The sequence below is a fragment of the Glycine max genome, chromosome 10 (assembly GCF_000004515.6).
Source record: "Glycine max cultivar Williams 82 chromosome 10, Glycine_max_v4.0, whole genome shotgun sequence".
Classification (NCBI taxonomy): Eukaryota; Viridiplantae; Streptophyta; class Magnoliopsida; order Fabales; family Fabaceae; genus Glycine; species Glycine max.
The window spans coordinates 46,092,349-46,105,566 of record NC_038246.2 but is presented as its reverse complement, the minus strand read 5'-3'; the positions used below and the strand labels follow the sequence as shown (position 1 = coordinate 46,105,566).

General features: G+C 33.0%; 2 protein-coding genes across 2 annotated transcripts; one reads left to right on the top strand and one right to left on the bottom strand.

The window, feature by feature from the left end:
- Window positions 1-4,582: 4,582 nt before the first annotated feature.
- On the top strand, window positions 4,583-6,410 carry WRKY2 (WRKY transcription factor 2). Its single transcript, XM_003535544.5, has 3 exons — window positions 4,583-5,381; window positions 5,468-5,581; window positions 5,718-6,410. Exons 1-3 carry the CDS (start codon window positions 4,897-4,899, stop codon window positions 6,010-6,012), a joined length of 894 nt encoding a protein of 297 aa, XP_003535592.1. The 5' UTR covers window positions 4,583-4,896; the 3' UTR covers window positions 6,013-6,410.
- Window positions 6,411-9,233: 2,823 nt separating this feature from the next.
- Window positions 9,234-12,031, bottom strand: LOC100791770 (pentatricopeptide repeat-containing protein At5g52850, chloroplastic). Its single transcript, XM_006589457.4, has one exon. The coding sequence runs from the start codon at window positions 12,029-12,031 to the stop codon at window positions 9,290-9,292; it is 2,742 nt and encodes a 913-aa protein (XP_006589520.2). The 3' UTR covers window positions 9,234-9,289.
- Between the last annotated feature and the right edge of the window lie 1,187 nt (window positions 12,032-13,218).

Sequence of the window (13,218 nt, the reverse complement as noted above, 5' to 3'; positions counted from 1 at the left end):
GTAGAGGCCACTAAATTAAATCCACAAAGGTGGACTTTCGTCACAGCTGAGGATCATAGTATAAGAGAAGTTTTGTAGGGTATTCCATTGACCGAACCTGCCAACCAAAACACTATATAATTAATGGAATGAACAATGAAGAGCTATCGTTGAAATTAGATTTCATTCTTCTACCTGAAAAATTTGGACCCCTCCCACAACCAAGGGCAGGAATTAATGGATTTGCATCACATATCATAGTGGTGGTCCCGTACATAACTACTTTTACACTCAATCTTCCTCAATGTTCACACACACACAAAAAATAGCTTCCTCGGGGTACCTAGCTTCTCTGCTTCAAATCCTTGTTATATCTTTTTATATTTTTAATAATTACTGTTATCAGTGAAGAATTTTCTGCACATCCACCTACAAACCATATATATAGTTTGATCGATCCACTCCACTCACTATCATCAAAGATGCCTATGAAATAATTGTCAATTCATATTCTCATATAGTGCTTTCTAGTAATAACTTGGATACTGACCTATGTATGCCCTGTAAATTATAACACGTTAAAACCAAACTTTTTGCACTCAGACCATTTACTTTCCTTTTGGTCAAAGGACATATAATTTTTTTATTCTCTCTTTCGGTTGCTCTTTTATAAAAGTAATAATACAAATATTTCATGTATATTGTATGGTATATGTGCACACTTATTATTTTACAAATTTTATCACTCAATTTATTATTCACACATTTTATCCATCATATTTTTCAATTTTCGTTCATTTTATCTTTATGGTGCTAACAAAACGATATTATTTTTTAGGAACATGTCAATACTTCTTTTCTTTTTTACTGAAATAGAATTATAACATTTCATTAGTGATTAAATTTGCAATACAATTCGGAACTTGATTAAAATATTATTGGATACAAGCTAAAAATGGAGTTGTCCTAACTAATGCATGAGCTAAATTATCATTACCTTATCTCCCCATGTCAATACTTCTTTAAAGATTTAAAGTAACAAATCGGTAAAATGTGTAAAAATTAGAAGAGAAAAAATAGTGATAAAATGCAAAAAAAAAAAAAAACTTTGATGACAAAATAATGATAATTTGATTGTAAAATGTGCAATTTAACTTTATAAATATATAGGAAGTCTAAAACAATATAAATTAAAAAAAATTTAGAAAATCATTTTACTGATAATAAATAACAACAAAAATGCATTTGAAACCTTTTATTTTAAAAATCATAAAATTATTTTGATTAATAAAATACTATTTTAATAAATAAAAAATCATAAATAATATCTGATATTTAATGTTGACTTATAACTTTTATTCTTTCTACATATTCTCCTTTTTATTTACCTATCTATCCCAAATGAAAATAAAAAGATTAGTGGACATTTAAAATTTATTAGACACCTAAATGGAAAAAAAGATGAAAATAAGAGAAATAGTCATATAATAAGTGAATGATGTAACAAGAAGAAAAATATGACCTTTTTTCTTATGTCAGTGGATTATGTCACTTTTCGAAACCCGTGTATTGTGGAGAGCTGCGAATTTTTGTATCAGCCTCGAAACGGACATCCTTTCCAATTTAGATGTTGCAACGAACTAGACCTTTTTTCTTATTATTATTGTCGTGAGAAGAATAATCTTCCATCCTTAATTAATTTGACCACAAAAATCAACATAAATATTCAAATGCATGTTTTGCTATTTAACAAAATTTTCTAATCCTCTAAAAAAAATCATTTTTTTCTAATACGCGAGCTACCAAAAAAAAAAAAGAATATGTAGTATTAGTGTACGTTACTTCACACTTTAGGATACCACTCTCTTACTTTTCTTATTCTTCTACAATTTTTTATTGTCAGTGTAATCACAAAACATGCATACTAGAACTAAACTTTCTAAAACTCCCAAATTCATATAACTAAGGGTGATCAAATTGGGTCGTTGTTTATCACGCATTCACAGAAAGTATGATTTTTTTATTTAAATGTTTGCTATAAGAAAATATATCGTTTGCATATAATTTAGACTGCTTCCTATTTTGAAAGTGTAAAGTCGATAAACGTTTTATAAGTGTTTTATATGTAGGAAGAGTGCAAAGTTTGAGCATGTGAAATGCTACAAATTGTGCAAAATTGGCAATGGTGATCATATTTTATTTACACAACATTTTTCAATCTCAACTACTATTGTTCTTCCATTAGTTTCACTTCCATGCTATTTCTTAATGTCAATCTCAAATTAATTTTTTTTGTCACATATACAAGTATCAAATTAAGTATAACAACATATAAATAAAAAAGATTCACAAACCTAATGTCTTGAGATTTTTTATTAAAGCATGATGTCAAATTTAGTTATATAATATTTTTGTGTCCTATTATTAATGAAATCTCCTAGAATCTTATTCAAGTATTTGATGAGGAGTTCTAGAAGACAAACTCATTGACAACTTCAACTAGATTTATTATTAAAATATATTTGTATATAAAAATAAAAAAAATTCCCTATTTATATAATGCTTTTGTATTTCTCATGAATTTAACTTTTAGAGATAAATAAACCAAATTTGCAATATTTTTAATATTTCTATTGTTTCAAAATTAAAACATGTATGAATTGCAATTTCAATTTAAAATAAAATAAAAATATAAAAAAAGTTGGATTCACTCTTAGATCCACTAAAAAAAGTTACTAATCCAAGTTAATTTCTACCATTAAAGTAAAAATTACAGGTGTTCTTAAATATTACAATATATGATAACAAAAGACCCACTAAAAAAAATTAAGAGCTTAAATTAAGTTCTTGCTTTCGAGATAATATGTGTTTGTATTTATGGTAGAACTACCATAGCATGAAATCCCATATTATTTCACCACATAAGTATCAAAGTTGATACTTTTAAAAACGTAAATTGGATTGTTGTTATTGGCAATCTAAACATACACATACTCAATTTTGAAATGTTATTTTTGTTGTAATTACTGTTATTAGTTTTTAGTTAGGTTTCGAATAGAACCTTAGAATATCTTCACAAACTTTTTATCATTTGCTTTGGGCTAGTTATAATAATCATACTTAAAATTTTTTCGTTGCCTTCTCTCTCAAAATGTAATCCACATAAATTGAATATAGATTTTTTTTTCCCCCGCAAAATACCCACCCATATCCTTGAAATATTATTTGAGTGCGACTTCGACCATCTTAAAATATTTCAATTTGTTGTTAAACTTCGCATCTATGCATTATTGTTTAATTGTGATTTTCTTTTGTCACATTCCACATATTAGAATTCAAATTTAAATCCACCTCTGCAGTTCTACTTCTTGCTTTGTTCAACTCCAACGGTCCTACCACATACCATTATTATTAGTAGTAGTAATAATAGTTTAACTTACATACATTATTAATGTAAAACATATTTATACATACACTCGTTATTAATTAATTTCCACCTATGCATTGATATAAAGTGAGGATAAAGTAAATTTGTATTACATATCCATGTAAGTTTAATTTATAATAACTATATAATTATATATAAATTAAATTCTATTATATTGATTACATCTTGTACATGTTTGTTTTATTTTCAGAATCCATTCCTTCCACCATGCATGTTTCAACGTAAGATTTGTTATTGATAGTATTAATTTTTTTTTTTTGTTGACGGGATAGTATTGATTTTTAATTACGTTTATTTTGTATTAACTTTAAAATAAAAGAACAAAGCCAGCTTAATTTTTAACACTTTCGTATTTGGATAAAAACACAAAACAAAACATTTCGGGTCCTTTACTTCTGTTTGAGATCAACGTAATGCAACATTTAAAATTTGTAATTGGGAATTCAAACCTAGTCTAAGTTTAAAATTAATTTTGAATGACTTAACTGTACAATTCAATACAATACAATGCGCGACAAAATGGAAGACACGTATCAAAGAAATTCCACACCCGTTATTGCAGACATTTTTGTTATAATAATACAGGTTTGCTATCTACACATTAATGACGCACAACTATTTAGTTTCTTAAAAAGACCAAGTGGCAATGTCTATCTACAAAAATTGTTTATTCAAAAAATCAATCGCCGAAAATAATAATCTTTACAAATTTGCATTTGCCAAAACCTAAGTACTAATTCCACGTTGAATGTCATGCAGAACCGAAGAACATGGCGGGGTGAGTGTATCTTTAGAGAAATCTGATATAAAATTACGTTTAAAACCAAAATAATTTTATCAATCAGGATTTTTAATTTTAAGTTCATTTTATTTTTATTCCATAGATTTATAATTTTCAATCGTAAAAAATAAGTTGAATGCTTAATTAACAACACTGGACACAAGGGCGCGTCAGCACCTTCAGTTGATGCACTACCCAATCAGATCCCAATGTTGTTTGTTAACAACTGTTAGAGTTGGAACTTTCCCACTCAGGGCATCAGAATCATCATCACCCTTAACTTAGGGCCCCCCTTTGACATTTTCACAATGTCAATGAAAAAGCCAAGAGAGAAAGAGAGGGAGAGCATATCTTTCTAACTCCTCCGACCCCTACAAAATTCCACTTTCACATATCTCTTTCTTTTTTTCTCTTTTCAATTTTTCTAGTATAAAATAATTAATTGCCCAACTCCCTCAGTGCTCCACCAACCCCTCTTGCTTCTTCCTCTTATCTTTCTCTCTAGATTTTGCCATTCACCCTAAAAGTCAGCGCCATCTTTTGTGCCTTATTTCCTCCCTCAGTTCCGAAACTTTGTTGCTTTAATTGGGAAAAGAAAAGAAAAACCACACTGATTTTTATTTTTTTATCTTCCTTAATTCATAGCCTTACCCAGAAGTCTCTTTCTGCTTTTCTCTCCCTCTGCATAATGGCTGAGGACTGGGATCTCTTTGCCATCGTGAGAAGCTGCCAATCAGCCACCACAACAATTCCACAAACCACCACCAATAATACTTCCTCTTCCTTAGTTACTTCCACTATCAAGGAAGAAATATATGATGCATTTTCCTCTCCCAATATAGTGCCACCCAATACCAATGAGTTTCAAGAGCTACACCAATTGTTCACACCCTTTAACCCCACCAACAACACTAGTGCTCCGGGCATCAATCCCAATTCCCCTTATTTTGCAGAACAAGAAAGCCAGCAAATCAGTGAACACCTTCATATTTGGCCTCATTTTGTGCCAGAACAGTCTTCCACTCCCAGTTTCAATAGATTCCATGACCAACAACAACAGCAACAGATCAATCAACTACAGGCACTTCAGAAACACGAATTTCGACTACCCCAGAACATTTCTCCCACAGTTTCACCAAACGCACAACCTCAAACACCCAAATCAAGAAAAAGGTATCAACTTTATCATCATCAATAATGAATAACGAATTTTATTTGCTGTATATTTTCATTTTCAATTGCGTTTTCCTGTTTTACAGAAAAAGCCAACAGAAGAAGATGGTGTGCCATGTAACCGCAGATAACCTCTCAGCAGATTTGTGGGCATGGCGAAAATACGGACAAAAACCAATTAAGGGTTCTCCATATCCAAGGTATGCATCATATTAGTAGTATACTACACACACATACACTTAACATTTATAATTATCACCGATTTTCCCATCCATTTTCCGTTAGTTTAATTTCTCAGGGAAATGCTAAAACCTAGTTACATACATGTATTCCTAGGAATTACTATAGGTGCAGCAGTTCCAAAGGTTGTATGGCTCGAAAACAAGTCGAACGGAGTAACACTGAACCCGACATGTTCGTCGTTACGTACACCGGAGACCACTCGCATCCCCGGCCAACTCACCGGAACTCGCTCGCCGGAAGTACCCGGAGTAAGACTCTGGTAACCAATCCGCCACCGTCACCTGGGTCACTCTCCTGCTTCCAAGCCACCCCTTTTTCTTCTTCTTCTTCATCGCCACCACACTCTCCAACGTCGCCGGAGGAAGATCCACGGAAACCGCCGATTTAGAACCCGACCCGGATATGGAAACCGACGGGAACGATGACGGTGACATTCAAATACAATAACCCATCAGCAAAGCCTTCTTGTCCAGCAAGTTTTGCAGGGACTCATCGAAGTGACGTCGTTTCGAAGAACCAAACCGGTTTCAAATTATGTCCTGTTCAAATCTCCCGGAAATTATGTTCGCTGCACACCTTTGGATTATTCCCTTCGTTGGTGACCGTTGGATTATGATTGTGCGTGGATCAGGAGACGCTGTTTGATTCTCATTCTCCAAATCGAAGCCGTACACTTGAATCTTCGGCGTAGGATAGTTTACCTCGAGGATCTGCCACGTGGGTAAACCCACTTAATATTATTTTTTCTTAAAATGAAGGAAATAGCCAAATACATGATTAAGAAAACAAAAATAGATTTTTTGTTTAATGAGACTGGTGAATAAGTCAAACTTTGAAGTTTCTACATCATTGTTAATACGGCAAGCATAATCCCAAAGCACATCCAATCTAAAAATAAAGCAAAGTATACTCTCAATTTCTAGTATTCTTTTTTTAATCATTTTGATTCCGTTTGTGTAAATAAGATAAATAATTAACAGAACGTTTGAATTCCACTTTAAGACTTTGTTGGTATAAATGACATGTAAATATCTCTCTAAATATTTTGAGTCTCAGCTTCAACTTATTTAAATTTTTCTTACAAATAAAAAAAGTTTCATAACTTATGGTTAAGCTTAAAATAGGTGGAAAATGAAAGAAACAATAAGTGTGCATTTGTAAGTCAAACCTAGCTAGATTAGGCCCACACTTGAGAAGAAACAAAAAAAAAAAGTAGGATGCGTTCCACATATGGTCTACTTAGGATGAGTATTAAAGCGGGTGAGCATGATACATCAAATGCTTTTGTTAAATAGTGGTTTAGTTATGTGATGCAATGCAACATGGCTAATGCAAGATGCACGTTAAATCTAAATATGTGAGCTGTGATATAATCGATCAAATGGACAACACAAGGTATAATTAATTAAGGGAAATTTGAATAAGAGATGATATACATGGCTTTGACTTAGTCTCAGCCTCACATGCATCCTGTCTAATGTTTACTTCATATTTTCAACACCGCAAACACGTGTTCGGTGTTTCTCACTTCTCCATGAGTGTTGAACAAAGGGGAACATAAGTGTGCTTTCTCTCTCAAACACTAGATATTGTTTTTTCTTTCTTTCTTTTTTTAGTACTAGTTAAAACAAACGATATCTTAAAAATATAATCTTTGTTTATGTACGTTTGACTAACAGTTGCAATTTGACTTGAATAAGGATCACCCGCCTTCACCATCACCACCCAATGGTTGTTGTTATTCACGCAATTTGCCTTTTTGTCTTGTTAAAAAAAAAAAATTGCCCATACGCGTTTTCCTACACGCTAAGGAGGTTACATTTGCAATTCTTATGAATTTGATTTCTCAGCTTTCGTATGCTGCTCATCAAAATAACATTATATACCAACTGTTATTTTAAAAATCATGAAAGCTGTATTATTTTAAAAATCATATAAAAATTATTATTTTAAAGAGACAGAACAGGAACAAGGACAACAGATAATACAAATCCAATTCTTTCTTGTAGTCATTATTTGTAATTTGCAATATCTTTGTAAGAACATGTCAGATATTAAATATTTGCTTGAAGCAAAGCCTATCTTGAAGTTTTTCTACCGTTTTAGGACGGATTCAACGGTGAACAAGGTTACTAGGTGGTGCACTGGTGCACCAATAAGGATTTGATGAACAATGCCTAAAAATAATATAAAAAAATTAATTATTATTATTATTATAATTTGCGTAGTATCTATTATACGGTCACTACGAGCACGTGACACCCACTCTTCCGCGGCGGCAGCCTTCCGGTGAAAGGCGTCACTACTACCAGTTCTTAGAAGACAACATCTCTAGCCTTTTATTGACAACCAAATAGCTTAGGAACCAAATGAATCCAGATCTCAGAACAATCTTAAACAATCGAATGAATGAATGAATGTTTCTCAATTTTATTCCGGTTTACTGAATCAAGAAAAAAAAACTCATTTCATAGAAAAAAACCATTGTACACTCATATTCCAGCATTTTCATCCCTCCCTAGGAGTTGAGACCTTTGTGCCTTTACAAATTACAACTCTATCCAATTCAGCAACCTGAAGAAAACTCCATCGTTCTCGTTAATCTCAAATTCCAATAAATTAAGAAACCAACTCTGATGCAAAAAGTAATTTACACAGAAACAATTGATAAAAATAAACGACACATTAGCATCCCCTCTATTCCCTTCCCCTTTCTACAACCGAAGCACACAAACACAAAATGAACACCCAGGAAACACATGTTTCTGGTTCCGATCTAAAAGCTCCTTCAACATGTAGTAAACAAAAATGCACGAAGGCCTTTGTTGCTTCGGCGATGGCGCTGTCAATCGCAAAGGAAACTATTGGTTGGGATCAGACGCGACACGACGGCAAGCCACGGTGTTGCCGGAAAAGTTTATGGTTCCATGTCAGCGGCTATCAGACTTGGGGTTAAAATTGACACTTGCCTCATATTATATAATTTTTATTTAATAATATAATCAATAGCATATGACATCATCTTGTATAATCTCCACCGTTCACCCAATTTAAAGGATATCTAACGGTCCAATATTTAAGTATATTATTAAATTCTAACTAACTACAGTAACTACATTTTCAATTGGTCCACCGGTGCACCACCTAATACATAGCTGCACCATAGAATTTGTCCCATTTTAGTTTATTCATTTTGTCGAGCATTGGAATAATGGACTTGAGCTTTAAAATTTTACTTGAATTAAAAACTATCAGTCTACAAGATATTTACTAATTTTGCATTTCATTTTTATTTTTAAAACCTCCTTCGTACTTTAAATTCGACCACGCTTTGCTGCTTCAACAGGTCGTAAGAGTTATTTTTAACAAACTATTTAATAATTATTTTACATTTAAGGTTGTTAAATTACTTTAGTTAAATATCATTGTATTTAAATTATTTTATTTCATTCTCTCGTCCTTCCTAAATCTATAGATAGCCTGAGTTTCATACTCCAATTTTGGCAACAGCCTTCAACCCTGGCCTGACCAATCTTGGACCCCTTTCGGGTTTCATCGACATTGCTAGAACCACGAGTAAAAACTCAACCAATTACACGAACAAAAAAGTAACACAAGATATTTTAGCAAAATCTAAAAAAAAAAATGTTTCAAGTTTCAACAAATCATGAGTGACCTCTACATGAACACTGGCCGTCCTTAAAGACATGGAATCGTTTCCTATCCCTCACAATTATCTCTCTATCAACAAATTGTGTCAGAAGCATTATAAAAGAATGACAGTGAGTGCAGATAAGTGAGTTTTTATTTATGCGTATTGGAGCCAAAGTTGGCACGCTAAGAACACCAAATGCAAGGGCCAATTGCTCTGAGTGGTATAACTTGTCTTCACTCTCTTGGTATGGATACCCTCTATTCTTTATTTCAGTTATAAGAGACTCTAGCTTTTCATTGATCTCATCATTACCTATCTTCTCTCTTGCAGAGAAGAGATAAATCTTACTTTTTACCTCCATCCAACACTGCCTTGGACTTCTTCTTAAGCCTCTTTCTCTCATCAGCTTGCGAGTCTTGTCACCAAAATCAGGGAGTCCAGCATTGTCATACAAGCTTGCAAGCAGCAAGTATATTGCAGGGTCACATGGATCAAGCTCGAGACATCTCCTTGCCATATCTTCTCCCAGTGGCACATTTCCATGTAAGTTGCAAGCGTTTAATAAGGTTTTATAAATTACAGAATCTGGCTTGAAAGGCATTGTTTCAATAACTCCCATAGCTTCCTCTAGGCGACCACCTCTACCGAGGAGATCAACTAAACACACATAGTGATCCAACTTTGGTGTTATATGATATGTTTTTTCCATGGAATAGAAATAATCAAGACCCTGATTCAATAAACTACCTTGGCTGCAAGCAAAAATCAGTGATAAGAATGTGACAGAATCGGGTTTAACTCCTGCTAACCTCATGTCATCAAAGGCAGAAAGAGCATCGGATATAAGTCCATTTGATGCCAATCCAGAGATCAAACCATTCCATGACACTCTATCTGGCTCAGTTATATCTTTGAAAACTCTGTATGCATCGCGCATGCTACCACACTTGCTGTACGAGTGAACTAGGCTATTTGAGACTGAGTTACATCTCTCGAAACCTGATTTGAAAGAATAACAATGGAGTTGCTTTCCAGTTTCCATAATGCCTAAGCCAGCTGCAGCTGATATAAAACTTGCCAAGCTAAATTCATCCATCTTAACCTCATCATTGCACATGTGAGTGATGACTCTTAATGCCATTTCGTGATCTCCCTGTTGGTTTAATCTTGCTGCTAAAGTTGTGTATGTGATGATATCTCTATGGTTCATCATGCCAATAACAGACCATGCTTCATCTGCCATCCCCCCTCCAGCATAAGCATCTACAAGAGCATTCCCAACAGCCATGTCAATGTCTACTTGTGTTTTTATGATATATCCATGGAGTTTCTTTGTTTGAATAATAGATTTCATCTTGCTGCAAGCTCCAAGGATAGTAGATAGTGTAAAGGAATTTGGTTGCACTCCAGCTGCTTGCATCTCAGCAAACAACTGAACAGATTCTTCTTCAAAACCATGTTCTGCAAAACCAGCAATCAAAGAAGTCCAAGAGATGACATTCGGCAAGGCTATCCCTCTAAAAGCTTTCACACCATTTGTTGTGGTATGGGAGCATTTCATGTACATATCAACCAATGCATTTCCTACATAAATATCACCCTCCAATCCAACCATGATAACCCTTGAATGAAACTGTTCCCCAAGCTCCAATGATAAAACTGAGGAGCTAGCATTCAATAAACTAGCATACGTAAAATTATTTGGTAGAATTCCAGACAATTCCATATCAACCAATGCATTGACAGCCTCTCTAACCTGCGAATTTTGAACAAATCCAGAGATTATGGAAGTCCATAAGCACACATCGTATTTAGGTGTCTGTTGTGAGACCTTAATAGCATCTTCCATCCGTCTACATTTTGCATACATACAAATAATGGCTGTCTTCAACATCAAATTCATTTCCACACCAAATGTGATTAACTGTGAATGCAGTACTTTCCCATAACCCTTCCCCAAACCAAGAAAAGAAGGCATGCCTAAGAGTTTAACAAATGTGAACTCATTCGGGTAAATACCGGCTTCAATCATTTTGACATAGAGTTGTAGAGCTTCACTCCATTTACTAGTTTCCACCAATGAAGAGATCATCGTTGTCCAAGATACAACATCACCATCTTTCACAAACGCAAGCAATTTGTGTGGTTCCACAGTGCAATCACACTTGGTGTACAAATCAACCAAAGTGGTACCCAGAACATGATTCAGCTCCAACCCAAGCTTTACCACAGAGGCATGAATTTTAGCCCCAAACTCAAACTCTCCCAAGGCAGAACACGATCTTAAGGCACTGGACAAGGTGAACTCATTGGGGCATTGACCAGAACCAAGCATCATGTCAAACAATTGAAGAGCTTCAAAATGATGCTTGTTCCTGGTGTGAGCAGAAAGGAGTGTAGTCCACGACACAACATCCCTATGAGGCATTTCATCGAAGAGATGGCGTGCTTGTCCAACTCCAAAGCATTTGGCGTACAAACACAATAAATTGTTGCTCAAATACAAGTCATGTTGAAGACCCACTTTGATAATTGGGCTATGAACACATGCTCCCTCCTTCAGGGTTTGTGAGTTGCAGAGAGAGAGAACCTGCAAGCAAGTTTCTCGGAAGCGGCATGGAGAAAAACTGTTAGAAACTTTTTTACTACATAGCATCGTGACGCTACAGTTGCTGTTATGGGGAGACACTCTCGTTGTTAGCAACAACTTATTATTAACAATCACACGATTCCATATATCATTAACGGTCATTATAAGGGTAAATAGTCTTGGAGCGCTGACAGATTTCTTACACTTTTAATGTACAAAAATATTATTTATTTAAAATATAATTTAATCTTTTCAATATGAGATTTTTATGTTATTAACACGATAATAGTTAATAAATTAATTATAATATAAAATAATTAATGTCGTTATATATAATACTAAAAATTTTAATATATATTTAATATACATGTAAATTTACATAATAAATTTTTTTATAATTAATTTTAATTTTGATACATTAATTTCTAATATACATATGAATAAACATATGAATTATCAATTCATGATTTTCTAAATTATGAATCCACAATTTATACAAATTATAAATTCATAAGTTTGTTAGAAGTAATTTAAAAAAAAAAAAACAAAAACGTGTTGGGTGTACAAGAAAAAGATTGATGCACAAAAATCCTTTCCGTTCTGGGGTACTGTGCCTATGGAAGAGTTGTTTATGTCTAATTAATAGATTGACCAAATTAAATATTTAGATAGTGAAAAATAGTAATAAAATGAGTTAATAAATAAATGATAAAAAAATCTGATAAAAGTAATTCCTAAAACGCTTGATCTTAATTGGCCTACATTTTATGAATCAGATTTCTCCTCCCATAAAAAATAGTATGATAAACTTTTTTTTAAATATAAAACTATACAATTTACTAACATTTTATTTTTAAGTACCAAAAATATATTTAAAACTTTTCAGTTTAGCATTATGCTATAGTTGAGTATTATTACTATGATAAAATGTTTTAGCTCAAAAGAAATCTGTTTTTCTTGAAGCATCTTGACTTATAAAAACCTGGACCTTTACTCAAATATGGATCCGTCAGAGTAAATATATAATTAATTTTTAAAAATTGAATAATAATCAAATATATTCTATCCCTCAATTCCACGTATATTTGAATTAAGAAGATGATCAAATGAAAAATAATGATAAACATTACTATGTTTTATTGTTTAAACTGGTAAAATGAAAATCAATAAAAAAAAATCAATTTTAAAAGAATGAAGTAAAATAGATTTTTTTATGTTATTCAATCATAACATATTAATCTTTATCCATTAAATTTCATGTCCTGTCGGCTGTTCCTATCAATCAAAGAACTAGTAAAACTTTGCTCTGACATATCTGCAATTTTATCTGCACTATCCATTTATCATGA

Coding starts and splice junctions, on each gene's coding strand:
- WRKY2 (XM_003535544.5), top strand. CDS start 4,897: ATGGCTGAGGACTGGGATCTCTTTGCCATCGTGAGAAGCTGCCAATCA. Junction 5,382..5,467: donor ACACCCAAATCAAGAAAAAG/GTATCAACTTTA, acceptor CCTGTTTTACAG/AAAAAGCCAACAGAAGAAGA. Junction 5,582..5,717: donor AAGGGTTCTCCATATCCAAG/GTATGCATCATA, acceptor ATGTATTCCTAG/GAATTACTATAGGTGCAGCA.
- LOC100791770 (XM_006589457.4), bottom strand. CDS start 12,031: ATGACCGTTAATGATATATGGAATCGTGTGATTGTTAATAATAAGTTG.